We start from the raw sequence: 25,493 nt of genomic DNA on the forward strand, positions 1-25,493 counted from the left end.
TAGCATAAAGATGAATGAGGTTAGTAGCATTAAGATTAATGAGGTTAGTGGCATTAAGATGAATGAGGTTAGTAGCATTAAGATGAATGAGGTTAGTAGCATTAATTAATTAATAGCATCTTGCTATTCCTTTCACTATTTGGGCAACTTTACACAATTCGTGTGAGTCTATGGAACACATCTGTAAGGTTTATATAAAAAAAAATACAAATTCATTGTTTTGTATTTCTAATCAAGTATTCTAAAGCAGCATTTTTCAACTTCAAGATTTCAAGCTGTTTTGGGCTGGGCTCCGCCCATAAGCGCTTTGAGTGACAGTCACCCACAGTCAGACAGGCAGACAGAGAGAGATAGAGAGATAGAGGAGGGGGATACTAATTAATTTCGCCGTGGGGGGGCATAATCCCACGGGACAATGCATTGGTAACTTGTTTCAAATGACAATATATACCCCGTGAATATTATTGCACGGATCGGAATACGGGCGTGCGCATGGGAGTCAAAGATATTTTGACAGTGATATGCAAGTGCTCCCAGGGAGAAGCCCCATCCCCGCGCGCCGGTCGAGGTTGTGTGTAAATGCGTGTGCGCTTCCCCGAGAGAGAAGCTCCTGTCCCTCTCTCTCCCTCGCTCGTTCTCTGCCTCTCTGTCGGCACCCACCCGCTTGAGGAAGTGTGGTCAAATCAGAATAGCTTAGTTCACTGGGGGAGATTGTCTCAACTGAATTAGAGCAATCCGCCAAAATGAGAATTAGAGACACAGACCCATTGATATAAACCCCCATTGCTATAAAACAATGCTAAACACTGGAAAATGCCATTTATAAGACACGGGACCTTTAACTCATTGGCCACCAAAAACGAGAATACTCGTGTTTCGTCGCCAGCGGTTGAGCGCTAAAAACGAGTTTTTAGATCCTTTGATATTTTCCCTTTGATCCCCATTCTAAACACTCGCGTGGACCTCCCTGTGTCTCCCTGGCACTGCTGCCTACGTTAAAATTGCAATGGCGATCGAATCCCGCCAGGTGGCAGTATCAACTACCTTTTGAACTGGGTCTCTGGGTCTTTCTCTCTCTGTGAATCTGGCTGCAGGAACTCCTCCCCCTCAGAGGGAATCAGGACACAGCAATCGGTCGGAGATTTGATCGCCTCAAACCTATTATTTCCCGTATGATAGCCATGCCCAATATACAATATATGGAGTAATTGCGATTGCGATGGGACTGGGATTATTCATTTTGGAGTACCTTCTGACTAAGGTAATGTCTATTTAAGGTATATTTGACCAAACCTAAAACATGCTTTTCTATCGATCACAGCGTTGTGTTTTACCGAATCTAAAACATGCTTTTGGTAATGATCGCAGCTTCGAGGTAAAACATTAAGAGGACTGAGGTTTGTAGTAGGCTTGGGGCGGTATGACGGTATACCAGGGTATTTAAAAATCCAGACAGTATGATTTTCAATACTGTCAAAAATACAGATACGTTTCTTTCTAGATGGGATCGTCGCAGCGAGCGTGTTAATCGGCATGACAAATAAAGACTTATTCTTCTATAGAATGCGGTTATGGACCGGTGGCCGTCCGTTTATTAAGGTCGAATGGACCATGGGTCCACTTCCAGACCTCGGATTGTGGATTCGGGTATCGGAGCATTTTTTTTTTTTTGATCTTTTTCCCCTCCGATTTTCTCCCATCCCAATGTTAGTCGTTATGCCAATTCCCAATCCCCTTCCTGGTCGCTGCGCACTTACCCCCCACAGTCGGTCTGGGAGAGTGGAGGCTACCACATGCTTCCTCCGACACACGTCCAGCCAATCAACCGCTTCTTTTCACCTGGCAGCGCGGATTCTCACTGTGAGGGGGCGTAGCGTGTGGAAGGATCACACTATCCCCCTCAAGTCTTATCCGCGCTTAGCAGGCGCCCCGACCGAACTGTAGGAGTCGCTGTTTACAACGACCCGGACCCACCCCGCCAGCTTCTCCCACCCTCTAATACTGCCAATTGTATTAGTGTGAACGGCCAGCCAAGCTGGTGACAACCCCGGAGCTGTGAGCTGGATTCGAACAGGCAAATCCAGCCGCTCCGGGGTTGGTGACGAATGCAATCTCCGTTACGCCACCTGACCGCCCAATCGGAGCATTTTTCTAACGTTTTGAAAGTACGGATTTGTGCGTGAATGTGGACTCGGGAACACGTCGTCTGGGTAAGTAAGTTACGTTATGGTTAAGCGTATGGAAGATGAACGTATGAGGGTCCGGATATCTTTTCTTAGAACCAGTGGTGCAGTGGCAAATTGACAGTAGGTCAAACGCTCCACGCGCGCGCATGCACAGTTTTTTTTGGCACAGATTATTTTTTTTTTGCCTTGAAATAGAGAAGCTGAAAAAGGTAGCAGCGTATGAAACTTTTGTATCACAAACAGTACTGTATTTGCAAATCTGGTATATGTCATAAATGTATAGATGTAGCAGTACTGTCTATCTGTATGTCGTGTATGTCATATATGCAGGGCTGTACGCTAAGCTTTTTCACTAGGGGCACACTTGCCCCTAAATTAGAAATTTAGGGGCAAAAAATATGTTTTAGGGGCAAATTTTTAAATAACAATTTTACCATTATAGTGCAAAAAAATATGTTCCTCCTGCCTCATTACTGTGGTCCTTTTATTTAACATTTAAGTGCTTTTGTTGTCAGGTTTGTATCTTTTATAATGAACCAACTAGGGCTGTGCGATATGGCCTAAATATGATATCACGATATTTTCTGACCTTTCGGCGATACACATCACAATGTTTTTTCTTTTTTACCCCAAACAATTCATTATGAGGCTTACCAAGAAAGTATGAGTTTGCAAGCTAACATTAAAGACAAAATAAAATACCCATGCATTTAGCATTTTTATATTATATATTAGATTTAGATTATTGGATTATTAGATTATATATTGCATATATTTAGCAATGAGATATTATATGATTTAGATATGAAATATGATGAATTGAAAATGGGGGACCCTGATGTAAACAAGACAAAAGTCTCTCTGGTCTGCATCCCCTTAACAATTGTATGTATTGAGCTGTACTGTACCCATTCTGCAATATGTTAATAAAGTTTTAAACCAATCAATCAATAAATAGCATTTTAGCATTTTTATGAAACTACTGTATATTTGTATGTCTCTAAATGTTTTGATGAATTGAAAATGGAGGACCCTTATGTAAAAATCCGAAAGTCTTTCTCTGGTCTTCATCCTCCTGTACTGTATTGTACCCATTATGCAATCTGTTAATAAAGTTCTCATTCATTCATTCTGACGGAAAACAATAATTTTGATTGACAGTAGAGTCTGCCAATTACGTCACAACGCTTGCACCCGCCCTGCTGTTCTTAGCACCAATCGGCAAGCGCATTCGTTTTTGACTTCCTGAATGCCCCGTGTGCTGACATCAACAAAGCTACTTACATTAGCTCCCCGCGGCCCACGAGTAGGAGACCAGTGCTCTGCAGGATGACTAAATGAGGCATAATGATTTTACCTCAACGAATGTTATAATAAAAGCCTTTCCATACATCTGTCTGATTGAAAACTTTATTAACAGACCGCGGAATGGGCATATCTCAGCACAGGCTGAGATATGAACGAGTAACGTGTGGACCAGATTGACGCGACACAAGGTTTACACAACAGCCCCCACCCCTTGTTTTATTGTATTTGTACCTGTACTACCTGCTGTCAGCTGTTTATCTCTCTCTGTGAGCTTGATTAGCTCACGTTAGCTAGCGTTAGCTCCGCGGCTAACCCTGAACTAAATCAATGACATCATTTCGAGTAGTTTTCACTGCACATAGAAGCAGCCAAACAGCGGGAGAATTTCGGGAGCATATGGCCAAAACCCAGTTAGGAACCATCGATTCCCATCCCTACTACTAACTTTACTTTTCTTCATAGCTAAATCAGACAGTCAGCCAGTCTATCAGAGTGAGTGCTCAGTTGATTTCCCCCGCTGATCATACCTGAGTGCTCAGCGTCATCACACGCCTTGGATCATTTAGGAGTGAAATGCGAATGCAAGGCTTGAAATCCCTACTCGCAAGCCCGCCCCCAAATATTATTTACCAATCGCAACGGCCAATTAAAGGGGCAATTTGCGATGAGATCATCGCAGCGTACAGCCCTGATATGTTATGATGAATTGAAAATGGGGGACCCTGATGTAAACAAGACGAAAGTCTTTCTCTGGTCTGCATCCCCTTAACAATTGTATGTATTTAGCTGTACTGTACCCATTCTGCAATCTGTTAATAACGTTTTCAATCAATCAATCAATCAATCAATCAATCAATCAATCAATCAATCAATCAATCCCGCAGTGCAATACTCCAATTCAGCCATTGGGTGGGACGGTCATGTGACCCAAATCAGCCAATGGAAGCGAGGGTCCTTAAAGTGTGGGTCCTTAAAGTGTTGCGGTCCTGAGAGTGTTGGTGCTCTCGTCCTGCAGCTGGATACTATTGCCTCACAGCGCGGCCGTCAGCGCGCGGCCCAGAGAGTGCCGCTGGCTCTGCGGCTCTGCAGCTGCATGCTTCTCCGGGAGTCCGGTTGGATAATGCCATGTAAAAAGTCGCATGCCTGACATATCGGCATGTAACTCGAGAACCGAGGCACGGATTTTGGCGATCCAGATGGCATTCGAACGGCAACGAATAGCGCTTTATTCGGTAATTTATATGTTCGGCGAAAAATGCAGCGTTAAGCGTTTCAATATAAGTGTCTTGTATCATTCTTAAGATACCACAGTTATGTTGTGGATGTAAATTAACGTGTGCTTGCTTATGTAGAAACAATGCATAAGATAAGATAACAAGACCTTTTCATTATAACGCCTTGAAATGCATGATAACGAGTATATTGTTAACTTAGCTTAAGATGAATGATGACGTGTTCTTAACCTCTTAAGCGCTAGCTATATTTTCAGAAAACTTGCCTAAAAACACATACCTAAGTAAATGGAAGATTGCTCCTCTCCAAGGTCCATTTGCATGTTCTTGGTATCTAGGGACATCTATGGACCTCAGGGAATGTATTGCCAGTGTCAGAAATATTGTGTCTGTTACTATGCTTGAGTAAATTGTAATGAACCAAATGAGAATATCAATTATTATTATTAAATCTTTGACTGTGAATAACACCATGTTAACCAGACGTGAAATAATTCCACTGAGATCATTCAGCACCTTCTTGAGATAAGAAAATGGTGGAGCTATGGACATTATACAAAAGTAACTGTACTTACAGTAGATTGGAAAGAGGAGATTTGGCCCGATCCATAGATGTATGACTTGGCCATAATAAGGTCATTTATAGGCCTGATATTCTATATTCATATTTCAAATTGCATGTGTCCGGATGGCAAAATTCAGTACTACTGTATCTACAAAACCCCCTGTAAATCATCTGCCCTTTATTAATTTGCTTAGATTTTTAGTACACTTGATTTCAAGAAGGTGCTGAATGAGCTCAGTGGCGATTTTTTTTCTCCACGTCTGGTCAATGTTCGCATAGTTATTCACTGTCAAAGTAATAAAATAAATTATATTCTCCTTTGGTTCATTACAATTTACTCAATCATAGTAACAGACACAATATATCTGACACTGGAAATACATTCCCTGAGGTCCATAGATGTCCCTAGATACCAGGAACATGCAAATTGACCAGAAAGAAGTGGAGCAGTATTCCATTTACTTGGGTATGTACTTTTAGGCGAATTTTCTGAAAATATGGCTAGGGCTAAGGTTAAGATGAATGAGGTTAGTGACATTAAGATGAATGAGAATGCGTTAACGCTGCGCCAATGCATTGCCAATGCGCTGCCAATGCGCTGCATTACATTTCAGCTGTCAGACGTTGGCTTTATCCTACTTTTGCGTTGAAGCGGATGCTTGAGCTAAACCGGGTGGCGTTGTTTGCTAGCTTTCTGCCGCTTTGTCATGAGAAATAATTTGATCAGTGAATCAAAGTTGCAAAGAAAATATATATTGAGACACTAAAAGCAAAGAACTACCAAGCAGCAAAGTTCTAGGCTGATGACCAGAATCGAGTGTGTGTGTGATTTGTTACTGTGCTGCAGTGAGAGTGTGTGTGATGTGTTACTGTGCTGCGGGAGTGTGTGTGATGTGTTACTGTGCTGCGGTGGGAGTGTGTGTAGTGTGTTACCGTGCTGCAAGGCAGTGGGAGTGTGTGTGGTGCGTTACCGTGCTGCAGGGCAGTGGGAGTGTGTGTAGTGCGTTACCGTGCTGCAGGGCAGTGGGAGTGTGTGTAGTGCGTTACCGTGCTGCAGGGCAGTGGGAGTGTGTGTGGTGCGTTACCGTGCTGCAGGGCGGTGGGAGTGTGTGTGGTGTGTTACCGTGCTGCGGTGGGAGTGTGTGTGCGGTGTAGGGCTGACCCCTATTAGTCGATTAATCGGTCGAAAAGAGCCGTAGTCGACTGGCCAACCTCTTAGTCGAATATAATAAAAAAATATATATATTTATTTTTGTATCATTCTTTCCAAAAGAAAAGAGGCCTAGAAGCGTGGCTAACGCTAATGGCACGCATACCAGAGGCTAACTGCCTACGAAAACAGGCACAGAGGCACTGAAAGAGGATTTCACCCATCTAATGAACACACTAGACTAGACAAATATCAAGATGTATCCATCAGTGGACAAGAAGCCTTCAGTTGACTCCTTCAGACATTATAGTTGGGTCATCTGTGGCACTTCCGTGACCGTGGAGAGCGAAGGTCCGTTTCTCAATGGATTTGTCATCTAGTAGGGTTAATAAACAAATTTAGCCGGGGTGTATTTTTAAAAAAGGCGGGGGAAATTTGTGAGACCAAAATCCAAAATGGCTGCCGTGGAAATTAACTTTTTAATGGTTTGACCTACAATGATGCACAATACATGGTTTCAGAGCTTTTTTTGGTCAAGGAATACATATTTGGTGTTTATATAATGATTTGACCTATTGTTGACCTTCAAATGCAAGATGGCTGAGTGTGACTTTGCTGTTGTGTGACATAACGAGCATCTCGCCAAATGTAATCAGAAGCTGCAGGATGCAAACAAGTCCCACCCAAAACCTGACCAATATAGTTGTGAACTGAGACAACCCTTATTCTTGAGTCCAGTTACAGTTGTGTGTTCATGCACACATGTTTTCTGTAATCAAACTATCTCCCATTAGTTGGATGTATGGCCTCTGCCAGGTTGAGTGCAGCCATTTGTTTTACATCTGTCCCACGTGTTCTTAGCAGCACAAGTGTTGGTTGCACCATAGTTCTGCCCCTCTGAATGAACCTCAGTACATATGCAATTTAACTGATATACACAAAATGTATGTATTTATGTTCATTTAATTGTGTTGTTTTCATTTCTGCTAAATAAGTATGTACATTTAGTTTGGTTTGGTAAACATTGCACTATGAACAGTCTATCAGTGTACTGTATGTGTGTAGGGGCAGGTATAACCTGGTTCCCAGTTTTATCTCCGTGAGATAAAGCCTGGTAAAGAACTACTGCCTAAAGTGTCTATGGGGTAGAATTTCCGGTGTATGTATTTCCCCTGGAAGCTGCCTCCGATTTCCGATTTACAAGCGTCTGCTTCGTTCTTTGTTTCTCTGGGGACTATAAACAGATCTGGGCTGACCAGAACCGGTACGGCTGACCGGAACCGGTACGCCTGTACTTCCTGTACTTCCATTTAGACCGTTTAGGAGGCATATCTTGTCCAGCCAAGGGCAGGTACAATTCCTGTTTCTTTCGGCCATGGGATTTAGTGGATCATATTAAGTGAACTATATGTACTGAAGACACAGTTGGACTGTAACAATTCCATGTACGAATAAATAAAAATGAAAAGAAAATGAAAAATAGCCTGATCATTGATTGATAGAGTAATATGTGGTTCTTAACCTGATAAATCAAAATGATTTATGTAAAAATAACGTATACATCTATTGTAGGAAAGCCCTGCTAATAAGACTACTTTGTTCTGTACTGACCCTTTAAGAGCTCCTCCCCTTTAATGTGAGCGAGCTGGTCTCAGTGTTACTGTCGGACGACTACTTTGTTCTGTACCGGTCCTCTAATAATAATAATAATAATAATAGATTGGATTTGTAATGCACTTTTTGTTCGCTGGGATCCCAAAGTGCTACACTACATGGTTAAAACAGTTAAAAAAATAGAATAAAATAGTTATTAGTAAAACAAATAAAATAAAATACAGAATAAAAATAGAACATAGTTAATTAAAAACATAGTATAAACAGACAATTTAAAAACAAAGCGCAATAAAATTTTAATAAAAAGCTAACAGTCAAAGGCCTTTTTAAACAGATAGGTTTTCAGGCCTGCTTTAAAAGAGTCCAGGCTCTGTGGTGCCCTCAGCTGGATGGGGAGGCTGTTCCACAGGCGTGGTGCAGCCGTGCAGAAGGCTCGGTCACCCATGGTGCAGAGCCGGGTATTGGGGACCTGAAGGAGCAGGCTACCTGCGGATCTGAGGGTGCGGGTGAAGGATTGTGGAGTGATGAGTTCCTGAAGGTAGAGGGGTGCGTGTCCGTTTATGCAGTTATGGGTAATCGTAAGGATTTTGTAGTTGATCCGGGATGAGACGGGGAGCCAGTGTAGTGAGTGAAGGATGGGGGTTATGTGATCGTGTTTACGGACTCTCATCAGGATCCTGGCAGCGCTGTTCTGGATGTATTGCAGCTTTTGGATGCTCTTGCCAGGAATCCCGATGAAGAGTCCGTTACAGTAGTCCAGTCTTGAGGAGATAAAGGCATGGACAAGCTTCTCTGCATCTGACAGGGTTAGAATGGGACGGAGTTTTGATATGTTTTTTAGGTGATAGAATGAGGTCTTGCAGAGGTGTTTTATGTGGGTGTTGAAGGTCAGGTGGGGGTCAAATCGAACCCCCAGATTTGTGACTGAGGGGGAGAGGGGGATTACCTGGCCGTCAAAGGTGAGATGTGATATGGGTGAAGACTGAACCTGGTGAGGGGTGCCAATTAGGAGTGCCTCGGTTTTCTTGCTGTTTAGTTGGAGGAAGTTGCTGTTCATCCATGCCTTTATCTCCCCAAGACAGGTGGTGAGGCATGACAGAGCTGCAGAGGGGTTTGGGGCCGTTTTTATGTAGAGTTGTGTGTCATCGGCATAACAGTGGAAAGACATTCCATGTCTGCCGATGACACGACCGAGGGGGAGCATGTAGGTGATGAATAGAATGGGACCAAGAACCGACCCCTGCGGAACACCACAGGTGACCTCGAGCAGCCTGGACTTGTGTCCTCCCAGTGAGACATATTCTGTCCTGCCTAAGAGGTAGGACTGGAACCACTGTAGTGCATGGTCCGACAGTCCAACAGTGTTGTGGAGGCGCTCCAGGAGGATGGTGTGGTCCACAGTGTCAAACGCCGCCGTCAGATCGAGGAGGATGAGGAGTGATGGTGATCCTGCGTCAGCGGTCATTAGGAGGTCATTCGTCACCCTGAGCAGAGCTGTTTCCGTGCTGTGGGATGAGCGAAAGCCTGACTGGAACTTCTCGAACAGGGTGTTATTTTTAAGGTGGTCCTGGAGCTGGGAGGCAACTACCTTTTCCAAAACCTTGGATAGAAAGGAAAGGTTCGAAATAGGCCTGTAGTTGGCAAGAACCTCCGGGTCCAGGGTGGGCTTCTTTAGGAGGGGGCTGATGATGGCAACTTTGAGGGTGGATGGGATATGGCCAGTTTGAAGGGAGAGGTTAACAGCCTGGGTGATGATTGGGCTGATGCTGGGGATGTTTGATTTGAGCAGGGCAGTTGGAATGGGATCCAGAGTGCAGGTGGATGGTTTCATTCCTCTGAGTGTTTTTTCAATGTGGCTCTGCTGAACCTCAGTGAAACATGGCAGAGATGGCAAGCTCTCAGGTGGTGGGTTAGAGGCAGGGGGAAACAGAGAGGAAGAGCTGGGCATCAGAGAGCGGATGTTGTTTACTTTAGATCTGAAAAAGTCCATAAAGTTATTGCATTGCTCTTCTGTAGCTTCAGTGGATGAGGATGGTTGTGGCTTCAGTAGGTGATTTATGGTGGAAAAAAGCTGCTTAGAGTTGCCAGTGTTTTTATTGATGAGGTTGGAGTAGAAGTTTGACCGTGCATCTTTCAGGGACTTGCAGTACACCTTTTGATGGTCACGGAAAGCCAGTTTGTGGACAGTGAGTCCAGAGTGTCTGAGTCGACGTTCCAGGGCACGACCAGCTCTTTTCATTTTCCTCAGTTCCTGTGTGAACCAGGGGGCGGAGCGTTTAAAATTGACCTCACGTGTCTTGACAGGGGCATGAAGGTCAAAGACACTGCTCAGGGATGAGTTGTAGTGCTCTACTAGTTCATCCATTGTTGCAGAGGCTGGGCAGGTGATGCGTTGGAGGTCTGTGGTCATGGTGGCTGGGTCAATGGATTTCCAATTTCGGAAGGACATTTGACATTTTTGTCTAGTAGAGGGCAGCATCGATGACAGGGTCATTGAGACCACCTTATGGTCGGACACACCGAGGTCATATACCTCTAGGCTATTTAAGGGGGCTGATGTAATGACCAGATCTAGGGTGTGGCCCCTGTTGTGCGTGGGAACCTCAACATGCTGCTGCAGGCCAAGGCACTCAAGCAGACTCAGAAACTCTGTTGCAAGGTGACAGGAGGGGTTGTCAACATGGATATTTAAATCACCAATGATGACAATATTGGCTGACATAGCGGAGAGTGATGTGAGTAGATCGTGTATTTCAGGGAGGAATGAGGGATTTGATTTTGGGGGCCGGTATATGAGAAGCACTGTCATGGGGTAAGGAGGTTTGCATTTGAAGGCCAGACACTCCATGGAGGTAAAATCAGGCAGCGGTAGGGAAGAGAGCTTCAGCTCAGCCCGATGAATGATGGCTATGCCACCACCAGCACGGCCAGAGCTGCGAGCTTTCTCCATGTAGTTATAGCCAGGGGGGCAGGCCTCATTTAGAACAAAGTAGTCCCCTGGTTTGTGCCAAGTTTCAACTAGACACATAAAATCGAGTCCTTTGTCCAGAATATGCCGGTGAATGAGGAGGGATTTGTTTGTGAGGGATTGTGTGTTGAAGAGTTCCATAGTGGCAGGAGATAGAGCTGATGGTGGAGGTCTCAGCACACTCCGCAGTACACTGTGATCCACTCCACGTTTCCCATCTGTCCTAGTGCTGTGTTTTCTCAGGGGGGAGGGGTAACTACAAATCCCAGGTGCGCCAGTGCCCTGATGACGTCGCACAGGTGCGACGCGCTCGGCTGGGGACCAGATGGAGGGGATCGTAGCAGAACCATACCGAGAGAAAACATACTTGTTGCGGGTGCTTCGGTGGATATACCGGGGTCGGCGTAGAATTCCAAGCTTTCCTATGGCTGTGATGCATGCTGGAGTGGTGGAGTTGTTGAAAGCCAGCAGCTGGGAGGTGGAATATTTCATCATGCCGGGCGTCAATGGAGTTAGCCAGGCGCTAGCTGTTGCTAGCCATGCACAGCGCTGGAGAACTAGCCAGATGCTCAACAGCATTGCAGCTCGCTGGGGACGGTAACAGTCCTAGGCAACAGTCCGGCTGCAAGCCCACCGACAACGGGAGAGAGACCAGCAGTCAGCCGGTGGAGCAGGTAGGTGGCGACAGCCGTCGGATCAATACAAAAATAGATAAAAACAGTGCAAATAGTCCAGGGGTTAGGATTTGTTAAACAGAAGAAAAATTGTTTAAAAGTTAGCCACACTACTTTGGCTTTTAAGATTCGTTTTAAAATAGTAAAACACTGGTTCAACGATGGAGAAGCGGCGAACAAACAAACGCCAGCGTCCTCTCCTCGTCAGAGTTCCTCCCCTTTAACGTGAGCGAGCCGGTCTCAGTGTTACCGTCTAACGACGTGCTGTAGTAGTTTACCCTGTCCCCTTGGGATAACGTGTGCGTCAATGAACGTGAGTACTTTACCTGCGTTTAGTTCGTACATTCAGTTTACTCTGTACTTAGTGCGTCCCCGCTGATCCATTCCTGTTGACGTCATTCCCCCCGTTATTGAAACACCGCGCCGTTAGCCTAGCTACACGTTAGCCAACCTACGTTCCCCCTCCTATGATATGCTGCTGCGTTGCGTGGCTAGCTTAGACGCACGTTAGCTAGCCTAAGCTATAACTATAACTCACTCATTACCCCTAGTGAACTGAATGCATCTTACACCTGGTTTACAGTCCACTTACCTATACTGTTTACATGCACTGAAGGAGTAATTCCCTGCATAGGTTATGTAGGTTATGTATATTAACTCTGGTTAAGTGAATGCTCTAGTTACTATTTGCACTATACTACTAAGGGATATTCTTGTCTATGTACATCACTACTGTGTTATTAATGTATACTGTATTGTATTCCTCTGTAGACAACCACACCTGGAAATCTATCAAATAACAACCAGTAACTGCAGCACGCCTCTGTGTAATTCTTTAACGGGTGTTACAACCCCATAGTGTCCGCCAGTTCCATCAAACGCACCCTGTGGAGGCCCTAGCCCTCCGTTTCATCTATGCAAATGCATATTGTGGTGGAATCTTTGCTAACAATGACCCAGTTGGAACTGAAAGAATGATTACTTGAATCAAGGATAGAAGCTGATAAGCTAAATGTATTATCTGTGCAGAGTCTCACTTCAGTTTACAATGTGTAGCTGAAAAGAGACGGTTTGAATGCAAAGAGACAGGCAGGATAGCTGTGCTTCGTATGTTAATAGTGGAATTCAGACATGGCTATGTCTGGACAAAGAAATGCAAACCTAGAATTTCTAACAGGAAACAAGCTTCCTGTGTTGCAACGGGCAGTTGTATCGTTGTTTTACATATAGCAGGATGTGTGAGGAACTGAAAGTAACACCTCTATCTCCTTGCATCTTTACGAAGAAATATAGAACAGAAAAACGTAGGCAATTTCAACAGAAGTGCATTGTAGACATTTTCTGAGCAGAGCAAATACAAAAATAAAGATTTTCCTATAACAATATGTAATATTTGTAACTTGAAGTAATAGAATAGAAGTAATAAATACATAAAGTTATTTAACAATATATAAAGAAGTAGTTACATTTATTTTATATTACATTTACATGTATACTGTCTTTGGCCCTTTGAGGGCAACCATAATGCTGACGTGGCCCTCTGTGAAAATTAGTTTGACACCCCAATTATACCTCACCGTTAATTCGGACCCGGTCTACACCTTTGCCTAGGGGAAATTCTTCTCACCTGAGGACAGCGGTGTGCTTTTCCTTATCCATCACTGTCCCCACCATAAAAAAGGTACTTTACCCCTTCACCACTGGACAAGTCCATCCATATGTGGCTGTGGCTGCGTTTACATGGACAGTTTATTCCCCTTTTCATTCGGAATTAACGTTAAATCCTATTTAAAGTTATCATGTAAACATCTGAAAATACTTAATTCCGAATGAAAATGGCCATTCCGAAATAAAATCCATTCCGATGTAAGTGGCCGGTTTATTCCGTTTATCATTCCGAATTAAAGCTTTTTCTGTCCATGTACCGTACTTTTCGGACTATAAGCCGCGGCTTTTTTCCACTTTTTTCGACCCTGCGGCTTATATAACGGTGCGGCTTATATGCGGACAAAACCCGAAAATCAAAATATTGCTTTTTTTACTGCATTGAAATGTTATTTATCTGTTCCCTTATTTGCTAAACTTAATACAACTTGTAAATGAGTTAATGTTATTTGTCCGACAGTATTGTGTCCCAATGGGAGTCATTCTCTGTAGAGGTGGGAACTTAAAGCTCAATATAAGAACGGCCATGCACCACCACTCGCAGAATAGAGAAAGAGCAATCAATCTGTCAATCCTTTCCGTGTCCGGGCCGGGTGAGGTTTCCCGTGTTGAGTTAAATGAAGCCGCAGGCTCCACTCCTTACATATGGTAATTAAACATTAAAACACATGCGGCTTATAGTCCAGTGCGGCTTATATATGTACACATCATTCAATTTAGCTGCTGCGGCTTATAGTCAGGTGCGGCTTATAGTGCGAAAAGTACGGTAAACGCTTTTCACGCATTTTTCGGAATTAGTTCCCCCCGGTCTTTCTGCGCATGATCGCGCATAGGCTACAGTACACAGATGATCGCGAACAGGGGCACATATTGTTCCATAGCATAGGCCTTCAGTTGATCATGACAAATCCTCTCTTACCTTGACGATTAAAAAGCCTCCATAATTTAGTAAATAAAGCTGTAGCCAGCCAGCTAGTATTGATGCTATACAAAATTCTATCCACATTAGCTACATAGCTAACCAACTAAATACAATGGTATCCTGAGGTAACGTTAAATACAACATTTGCTAGTCGAAATGACTGGACACACACAGGGACAAGTTAAACATCAATCAATTAATTTATTCCAACAGGTAGTTTGAGCTGCATGTGAGGTCTTTCTCTCCTCTCCTTTGGAAACTAATGATGATACGTTAGCTAGAAAAAGCACAGAACCGGCCGGCAAAAGTTAAGCTGCTAGCAACAGACACTATAATACTTCCGTCGGGGGATTTCAAAATAAAAGAGCGACGTCTAAAAGCACCGTAAATACGTTTATTTTGTACATTATCTAACGTTAACACGAACCTAAACTAACTTTAGATTAGTTTAGGTTCGTGTAACGTTAGATATTGTAAAGAATAAACGTATTTACGGTGCTTTTAGACGTCGCTCTTTTATTTTGAAACCCCCCGCCCGGAAGTAAAAATTATGCTTATTTGTCTGCTTGTTATCAATGGGTTGCTACATACGGGGTACAATGTTACATAGGCTGTGCGTCGATGTTGCAGAAGCATAAAGGCAGAGTGTCTGCAACACCTTTGCTTTGTCGATGTTGTGGTGCAGTTGCTTTGAAGTTGCTGTAGCATGTAGAGGCCTTTAACGTTAGCAGAATAGACACACCGAGAGTCTGGTTAATGTTGTTTGGTACGCTAGCACAGTAGCTGAGAATACCGGTCGCAGCTGTTTGTTTACTTCCGGTAAACGTAATGACGTTAACATCCTGTTTACGTTTACCCAATCAGAAGCCTTCCCAGCCCCAAACCTTACGATGACTCGAAAACTCCCGATTAGACAGTGACTTTCATGTAAACACCTTGTCGGAATTAAGATTTGACATGTAAACTCGCATGATTTTTTTTAAAATCCGAATGATTTGATTCCGAAGTTATAATTCGGAATTAAAAGTCACCATGTAACCGCAGCCTGTGTCACATAATCAAACTGTTAATATCTTCTATTAAAACATTACGAATACCATCAACTTGTTAATCTATTCTATTTTTACTTAGGCACTTGGGTTAGTTGAGAGCTCTTGTCAACTCAAGGTTGAGTGAATTTAATCGAATAATTCTTACCCCAATCAGTAACTACACTAAAAGGGGCACTGTGGGATTATGGACATGGTTGTTTGATCGTTGAGCATATTGTCCCCTAGTGAATATTCAGGACATCTTTAAATCCAAGTGTTTTGATGTTTGGGGAATATTTGATTCTTCTAAAATAAGACATACGATTATTATGAGTCACCAAAAGCCACTGCGTAAAAAACATCAGAATATCACATCAAGTACCGTATCGATCTGGTATAAATGGGCTAACAAGGACTGCTGGTATAAATGGGCTAACAAGGACTGCTGGTATAAATGGGCTAACAAGGACTGCTAATAGTAATAGACTGTTCCAGCCAAAACACAGAAGCATCAGCTTCCATTCATCTTCGTAGTTAAGAGTGACCCGTGTCTCTCTCTCTCTCTGTGTGTCTCTCTCTCTCTGTGTGTCTCTGTGTGTGTCTCTCTCTCTCTCTCTCTCTCTCTCTCTCTCTCTGTGTGTGTGTGTGTCTCTCTGGCTCTCTCTCGCTCTGTGTGTGTGTGTGTCTCTCTGGCTCTCTATCTCTCTGTGTGTCTCTCTCTGTGTCTCTCTTTCTCTCTGTGTGTCTCTCTCTCTGTGTGTGTCTCTCTCTCTGTGTCTCTCTGTATGTCTCTCTCTGTGCGTGTGTCTCTCTCTGACAGAATGCTGCTTCTGTCAGAATATGTGAGCTGTTTGACGAGTTAATCGTCCCTTTTCATTGTTCTAAAATAAGCCTTTTTGACTTTTTATTGGTGTTTTTACCTGTTATAACAAAGGAAAACCTCAAACTCTTATGAAGGAGAAAAAATACTGGCTGTGTAGACCTATTTTTAAATAAAACACAGAAGAGGAGACAAAACACTGGTGTCTGTAGACCGACTTTGAAATAAAACCCTGAACTATTCAGGTATATTTGAGTCCTTCCCTTATTTGTGGAACATTTATCAAATAAAAAGTAGTACACTTTGAAAAAAGACTACCATGTGTAGACCTACTTTGAAATAAAACACAGAAAAAGAGAAAAAACACTGGCATCTGTAGACCTACTTTGAAATAAAACCCTGAACTATGCAGCTCTATTAGAGTCCTTCCCTTATTTGTGGAAAATCTATAAAATAAAAAGTAAATTTTTCGTTGTTCGCAAATTTCGCACCACATATCAGGCATACAGGTAAGCCTTTTGTTGACTACCGGTAAATATCTTAGTTGATGAAATATTTGTTAATTTCAGTGTCACAGTATGACATCGATCTCCAAAATGAGAAAAAAAAAGATTAAATATATATATATTTTTTGGGGCCAGGGAGCCGCAGCTGATTGGCTAAAGAGCCGCATGCTGCCTCGGAGCCGCAGGTTGCCGACCCCTAGGCTAGACAGTCAGCTGAGTTCGAAGTCAAGTTCCCTTTACTGTGTGTTGATGAAATTTAGTAGCCTAGGATTCTGTTAAAATTTCGAAGTGAATTTTATTGTTTGTTTTGAGTTGACCTTTAAATTCAGCTCAAGCAACTAACCTCGCTAGCTTTGCATACAGAATACTATTTTATGTTAGGCTATAGTGCAAAATAATTTTTGGTTCATTATGAAAATGTGATGGGATGAACTGGACACCATATTCTCAGTAACCGCAAATCAGCAACTGTTGTTTACACACAGACATTGACTTTATTGACCTCAGAGATTACTTCTGTGTACTTATACTGTATATTATTCAACTAATCATGAGCAGAGCTTTCATTAGAGCCTAATATGAAGGCTCTGTGACGATTTTGAAATAAATCCCCTTTGGAGCTAAAAATTGGCAGCCATCTTGCATTTGAAGGTCAACAATAGGTCAAATCATTATATAAACACCAAATATGTATTCCTTGACCAAAATAAGGTCTGAAACCATGTATTGTGCATCATTGTAGGTCAAACCATTAAAAAGTTCATTTCCACAGCAGCCATTTTGGATTTGGTCTCTCACAAATTCCCCCCCGCCTTTTTAAAAAATACACCCGGGCTAAATTTGTTTATTAACCCTCCTAGATGACAAATCCATTGAGAAACGGACCTTCGCTCTCCACGGTCACGGAAGTGCCACAGATGACCCAACTATTAAGCACCCCACAGCAAATGGAATGATACAAAAAAATAATAATAATAATAAAACATTTTAATATTATATTATTTTTTTTTTTTTTGGTCGACCAATTAACTAACGGAAAATTTTGGCCAATCATAGTCGACCATCCAAATCCTTAGTCGGGTACAGCCCTAGTGCAGTGTCTTACCGTGCTGCGGTGGGAGTGTGTGTGCGGTGTGTTACTGTGCTGCGGTGGTAGTGTGTGTGGTGCGTTACCGTGCTGTGGGGCGATGGGAGTGTGTGTGGTGCGTTACTGTGCTGCGGGGCGGTGGGAGTGTGTGTGTGTGGTGCGTTACCGTGCTGCGGGGCGATGGGAGTGTGTGTGGTGCGTTACCATGCTGCGGGGCGATGGGAGTGTGTGTGGTGCGTTACCGTGCTGTTGGGCGTTGGGAGTGTGTTTGGGTCTCTGAGCTCTGGAGCTGACGCGGCTGGATGCTACGGAGGGTGGAGGGTCGAAGAGCTTCTCCTCCATGTTGGCGCCTTTGACGAACACACACGACGTCCCCAGCAGGACGATGCTGTTCAACACCTTCAGAGTGATCATCCTGTTCACACAGTTAAAATAGAGCTTTTTACTTCCCTTCCTGAATTTTCTTCTTCTCTATCATGAGCTCAACTGTCATTGAAAAGCCAGTAACATTGTGCACTGACTGTTGAGAAATCCCAAGATGTTTTCAATATCTAGTTCATGTTACCAAAATATTGTGTTCAGGAAACACTACCTAATGTTTCCTGAATACAACATTACAGTTTAAAGATCCCCCCAGATGGATTTTAAACCCTTAAAGGCAGAATCTGTAATGCTGTCAAACAGCCAAAGCTAGACAAAACAGCTCTGTTGGTATTGTACTTTCTTGACATTTTTTGTTTTGGTCTGATGTGTGGGTTGGAGTTTAGTTACTTATTATACCGTAAATTTCTCTGCCTGAGGTGTGGCCAGAAACACCTCCCCTAGCCCCACTCAACTCCAACCCACACACCAGATCAAACAAGGAAACAAGCACCCATTCAGGCCATGGTTAGACTAGTGTATTTGTGGCGTTTTTTTATACGTTTTTGAATACGTTTCATGTCCCTATTACACAGAAATGCGTTTTTTGGCGTTTTTTTGTGGATACGGCTGAAACGCAAAATTGTGTTTGCGTTTTGGAGAAACGCTAAAAAACGCGCAGACAACTAGGGATGCCCCGATCGATCGGCCACCGATCGTTATCGGCCGATATTCAGTATAAATATGCGATCGGTGATCGGTGATAATGCTTTATTTTCACCGATCTCAAACCCGATCTCACACGCTGTCGCTGAGTTCTGTCTCAGACACCGGTGGTGCGGCGTCTGCTCATTCCTCCAGCCCCTCCCGTACGCATGTAAACACGGGTCTAGTCTAGTGAGACACGGGAGGACGGCGTCTCCTTGAGCTAACGTTAGCTTAGCTACCGTTACAAAATGACCCAGTCAACTATTCACTTTTAGTTTAATACATGATGAGGCATTGTCTAACCCAGGGGTTCCCAAACTTTTCAGGCCAGGGCCCAGAAAATAAGACGTCAGAGAGCCGCGGCCCAATGGACATCGTCAGGCTTTTTTTTTTTTTTTTTTTTTTTTTGCCATGTGACCGATTTTTTAAGTCAAATATCACTTCAATCCTATTAAGTTAGTTCAAGTTAGTTATTCATTTATATGTGCTATTTATGAGAGGGCTAACTTGTTGCAAAATAATAATGATAATAATAATAGCCTCATTAAAATACTATTGTTGCTTCGGTTGTTTTCAGCATTTTATGTGCATAATCTGTTATTTAGTTTGAAATGTTCGTTGAAATAAGTAGATTTTTCGTTTTTGTTTATTTATTAAGTTAATATAAAACCATATAGTCACATTTTAGAATACAATAGAATATAATTTTAGAATACAACTAGAAACACTGTCCTGGCCTGCTTCTAAGTTCAGTGGCCTGCCAAAAAAAAAAAAAAAAAAATAAATAAAAAAAAATAAAAAATAAAAAATAAAAAGAATATTTTTTTTAATTTTAATTTTTATTTTTTTTAAATCATCTCGCGGCCCACCCGTGGCTGCTCGCGGCCCACCTTTGGGTCGCGACCCCGACTTTGGGAACCACTGGTCTAACCGAACGGTATCTAGCCGGCCAGCTACCGATAGCTCCTGACATAAACAAACGCTCCACAAAGTCTAGTAGAGTGTATGATACCTGTTAGCTGTTAGCTCACGTTAGCGCAAGCTAGTTCACTGTTCAAAACGAAATGTCCCATTGAACTAAATAATTCACTGAGGCGTTGTATTAACGTTATATATCCGGCTAGCAGTAGCTACAGATAGCTCCTGATATCAATGTCTTATAACACTGATTCGATGCGTATTCGAGCTGAGGGCTTGTGAATGTGATATGACCAAAGTAACGTTATACCAATACTAGGGTCCAGCTGCAGCGCCGGAGAATCCTGGCCGTAGCTCGAGGCTACTCGAGTATAGGTCCAGCTGCAGCTCCGGAGAATCCTGGCCGTAGCTGGAGGCTACTAGAGTACACACAGACAGTGGAGCTTGTTGCATGGTGGCGATGTCTCGCAGATAATACAAGTACAAGTCTAATTATATAATATATATATTTTATAAAAAAAAAATGTATATAAAATAAATTTTAATTTCTTTTAATCAAAAACGATCGGTATCGGATCGGTATCGGCCGATATGGCTCACGACGATCGGTGATCGGTGGCAAAAAACGTGATCGGGGCATCCCTACAGACAACAGCATGTAGTCTGCATGAGCCGTTGTTGCGAAAACGCCCATGCGCAGTAGATACCATCTGCGTGCCCTTCCGGTGACAGAGAGCTGTCCCAAACCAAATAGCTGCAGCTACTATGTGTTGTCAAGTTATTGTTATAAGGACCCCAGTCCAAGCTACAACAGTCTGCATTCCCTTAACAATTGTTTGTATTGAGCCGTATTGTATTGTACCCATATGCAATATGTTAAAGAAAGTTTACATCCATTCATTCTGCTAGCATTACCGATTGGCACTGCCACTGGATAACATGAGCTAGTGTTAGCTATCAAACCCTGTTAGCTCAAAGCTCCTCTTTCAACTTAACAAGCATTAAACAAAATGGCCCAGTCATCTATTCACCTTTGTTTAATACACACAGCGTTGTCTCTAATGTTATCTAACCACTGATAGCTCCCGATATCATCAGTTTGGTGCTGGCTAAGTAGCGTGAGCTAACGTTAGCTTCTAGCCACAATGCTATACTGTTATAATGGCAAATTCCATTGACGTTAGCATGCAGCTAACAATGCTACCGATCGTTTTTTAGACTAAACTATCCGCTCTTGGTGGTCACTTGTGTTGATGTTAGTTTTGTTTCATCAACAAATGACAGGCAGAACACACAGTGAATGTATCCGTTTTGTTTATTGCACTTTTATTAGGCTTTGCTGAAAAAGAATTGCTGCATTGAGTAAATAGGCAAGATGGTGGCGCGGCATAGGCGCCTGCCTTATTGACATTTTCTTTGCTGGAGCTTCCAGGAAGTGTATTGGCACATTCAAGTTCTGATTGGTTGAAATTGCCTTCATGTTTGCCACCTACTGCCACCTACTGCTTTGGCAGTGTACTACATCAGTGTGCTCGGGTGACAAAAACGAAAGAAAAAAAACGAAAGTGTGACTCGAGGCGCACGACGTCGCGGCGAAACGCATATGACAATGATACGAAAATGAAACGAAAGGTGTAACCGCACCTCATATTACCAGGAATTCAGCAGCTTATATTCTTGTCAGTATCTTGTCAGTATCTGCTCAGCTTTCTGTGTGTATATGCTGAAGCTAAAGGGGCAGAATTATCATGTATTGGACCATGAGAGGTTAGCCATTAGTGACATCATTGGGATGGGTAAAGATTTTAAAAGTACTACTATTCTTACCGATACCACTTATCCACCCAGTACATTTAAGGGTTATTTTTAGGGATGTCCGATATTATCGGCCGACCGATATTATCGGCCGATATCGGCAGTAAAATGTGATATCGGAAAATATCGGTATCGAAAAAAAAAAAAAAAAATTTACATTTATTTAACCTTTATTTACCCAGGCAAGCAAGTAAGAACCAATTCTTATTTTATTTATTGTCAAAAGTATGCATGTTGGTTTAATTCAACAACAAGAGATATGTAATGTTAATTTTTACTTTTTTAATTATCATATTTTGCACAGATAATGCTTACATTTAGAAAGCCTTTTGAATGCATCCAGTGAAATTATTAATTACCTGAAATTATTCAGTTTTTTTGGGGGGAAACCCTGCATATATCGGTATCGGTTGATATCGGTATCGGTATCGGTATCGAAATTAAGAGTTGGACAATATCGGAATATCGGTATCGGTAAAAAAGCCAATATCGAGCATCCCTAGTTATTTTTGTTATCTTTTTGTTAAGATAAAAAAAACATTGCTTTATTTTCTTATATGTACTGTATATACATGTACATTCTTGACTACCAACTGCAACAGCATTGTTTTTTCCCCACAATGTTTTTATTGTTATTTTTTTCAACAACATACAGTATAAGCACACACACAACCTGCAGCAAAAAAAAAACGACTATAAAAGAAAAAGTATACATATATATACTATGGCTGTAACGGTACACAAAAACCACGGTTCGGTATGTACCTCGGTTTTGAAGTCACGGTTCACTTCGGCACGGTTCATTTCGGTACAGTGGGGCAAAGTTTGCAGAATGTGGCTATCAACATTATATTCTATATTCGAATTAATAATCTTGTAAAAATATAAAAATTACATTACATTGTAAAATGTATATTAGATTGCAAAAAAAAACAGGTATTTTATGTAGGTAGGTCGTTTGCGTTCGCCATACTATGAGGCTATGCTAAATTACAGGTAATCCCTCAGTGGTGTGCATGGGCTGAACGAACAACATCCGGCCCTTTGCTCAAGTTATATTTTGGGAAGGGGGCGGGGGGTACGGTTACACCCCTAATATATACATATATCATGACAGATATAACTGTATATGGTTCCAGGAGTTGAACAAAGTATTTGCCCTCAGCGATGCAAGTCAGTCTTTCCAGGCCGATAGTCTGAAACTGCCTTTATCCACATTCTCAGTGTCCGAGACTCGGAGCATCGATACTCTTCCAACATAGTGCAATAGCTCTCGTGGCCTGGAGGAGCCCAAAGTACAGACGTCTAGTCTGTCTCTGAGTTTGTATATTCAAGTATACAAAGTTTGGCACTTAACCCCCTGAGGTCTAGAGTTTCTAGCTCCACCTTCTCAGAATATTCTCTTTTTTTTTGGTTACATAATGTAAAATTACAGATTCATACCTTCAAAATAAGCCATCAATTGTCAAATTTGAGACGATAGTTTTCAATCAATGTCCTATCAAACATTCTGGTACAGACAGTCATTACCAATTTGCAGTAGGAGCCTCTGAAGAGAATTCAGTGAATTCAGCTAATGATAAGGGAACTACACTCCTTCCCAGAATGCAATGTGATGTCAATGTCAATGACTAATTCACACCATGAAACAAAGGCCCAGCAGGGAACAATTACGGCTGAATGGGGGTATAGTGTGACTGATCAATACAGGCAGGCCTACAGCAACACACACTTTGATTTGATGCCATGCATACACACACTAGATAGACAGAGGTTTAGATATTTAGATAGATATATAATAGTAATATAATAGAAAGAGAGAGAGAGAGAAAGAGAGAAAGAAAGAAAGAAAGAAAGAAAGAAAGATACAGAGAGAGAGACATTTATAATAATAATAATAATTATTATTATTAAATAGAATAATTTTCTATAGGCTTGCCGTGGTAGTCAGTGATACTGGTGTATACACACACTAGATGGATCGAGGTTTAGACATTTAGATATATATATATAGATATATAATAGTATAGTAATAGATAGAGAGAGAGAGAGAGAGAGAGAGAGAGAGAGAGAGAGAGAAAGAGATACAGAGATATATACAGAGAGAGACATTTATAATAATTATATTATTAATTAGTTTTTTACACACACACTAATAACATGATCATAACCAAACCAATTTCAAATGTATCATCAAGTACAAAATAGATTTGATCGTAATATTTATGAGAATGCATGTTTTTTCACACTACAGGAGGAGTATGTCACAGTATGATACCATAATCGAACATTCTAGAACATTTGTGTTCTATATATGCAACAATTCTCTGAGCATTTCCTGGCATTTTTTCAGACTACAACATCAATCCAGACTGGTGCACGTGTGGCAGATTTCATGTCAATAAAGCCCATTTGAATGAGAGAGTTGTCTTTAGTATAGGTTAGAAAGCAACCTGGGTTCTCAGACATACAGACAGACAGACAGACAGACAGACAGACAGACAGACAGACAGACAGACAGACAGACAGACAGAGAAAGCTCCCGTCTGGTAGAGATTTGGGCTCTACTGAGCCTACCTTTCTAGTTGAAACGTTGCAATTTTTACATCATGCGTAAGCTGTCAACTAACTAGACAGAAAGAAAGAAAGAAAGAAAGAAAGAAAGAAAGAAAGAAAGAAAGAAAGAAAGAAAGAAAGAAAGAAAGAAAGAAAGAAAGAAAGAAAGAAAGAAAGAAAGAAAGAAAGAAAGAAAGAAAGAAAGAAAGAAAGAAAGAAGAGATAGAGGGAGAGGGGGAGAGGGGGAGAGGGGGAGAGAGAGGGATATAGAGGAAGAGAAAGAAAGAGGGAGATACAGAGGAGAGATGGAGGGAGAGAGAGGGAGATATAGATAGACATGAAACCTAGGTATGTAATTTCATCTTTCCTTGTGACAGTATTGTCACCCACTGTACAAGACTGTACAAGAAATTCCTTCTGTAATGTACTGATTTCTTTTGATTTCTCTGTTTGAGAGAGAGAGAGAGAGAGAGAGAGAGAGAGAGTGTGTGTGTGTGTGCAGGGGAGTAGCTGGGGGGGGGGGGGGGGTTAGGATGATTCCAAGGGCCGAGCAAATGCCCCAATTTTTTTTATAGATTGGGGGCCCCACATTTTTTAATAGATTGGGGGCCCACAAATTGATTCTTTTATGGGGCCCAGAATCTCCAGCTACGCCCCTGTGAGCACACCTTTCTACTCTAGAGAGCTGTCATCACCGTGATGCGAGCTTGAATGAACTGCGAGATAACTCATAACTCGTACACACACGCACTCTGTCTCTGCCATACAGTAGTTATGTTGTTTTAGCGCGACGTGGGTATATACACGGGCGAGGATGAAAAGCATGTTAGACTACTTTTAATTCATAAATTAACGTTCGGTCGGGTCCGCATGTATTCTCGAGAATGATAATAATAATAATGCAGGACCTCTTCAGATTATATTATCAACGACAGACAGTGAGAAACACAACCCCCCCCCCCCCCCCTCTCGCGCTGAATAATATGCATATTAGATCACTCAGTGATTAACACCTATGCGCTGTTTGTGTGTACGCGCGTGCATGTACGTGACGCGTTGTAGTTTCGGGGAATACAGGGATATTTAGAACTATACAATTTAGCAAGAATTAAACATATTTACAAGTCGTATTACGTTTAGCAAGTAAGGATACATATAGATTACACTATATGCACTAGAAATTGTCTTTGTTATATTTTTACAGATTTTTGAAAAACGGGACTTCCTGAGCATTTGTGAGAGATTCTAATTATTTTGTTCTCCGCCCACGGGAGCAATAAGCCCCGTTGACTCCTAAGGGTTAAAGGTACATTGACTTCAAACATTTCTCACAAATGCTTTAAGACCTTCTTCCAAAGGTTCTGAATCTCTGGGCACTCCCTCACAGACAGTGGAACAAAGTACCCTT

General features: G+C 42.1%; 1 protein-coding gene across 1 annotated transcript in view; it reads right to left on the reverse strand.

Annotated features, from left to right (window-relative positions):
* Positions 1 to 25,493, reverse strand: part of tapt1b (transmembrane anterior posterior transformation 1b) — a gene marked incomplete at its 5' end in the record, with an annotated part of 134,893 nt that overhangs the window by 4,791 nt on the left and 104,609 nt on the right. The window contains one exon of the mRNA XM_084318731.1: positions 17,971 to 18,143. Coding sequence (XP_084174857.1) covers positions 17,971 to 18,143 — 173 coding nt within the window. The remainder of the gene's footprint in view (positions 1 to 17,970; positions 18,144 to 25,493) is intronic.

Source organism: Notolepis coatsorum (assembly GCF_963971535.1).
Source record: "Notolepis coatsorum genome assembly, chromosome: 7".
Classification (NCBI taxonomy): domain Eukaryota; kingdom Metazoa; phylum Chordata; class Actinopteri; order Aulopiformes; family Paralepididae; genus Notolepis; species Notolepis coatsorum.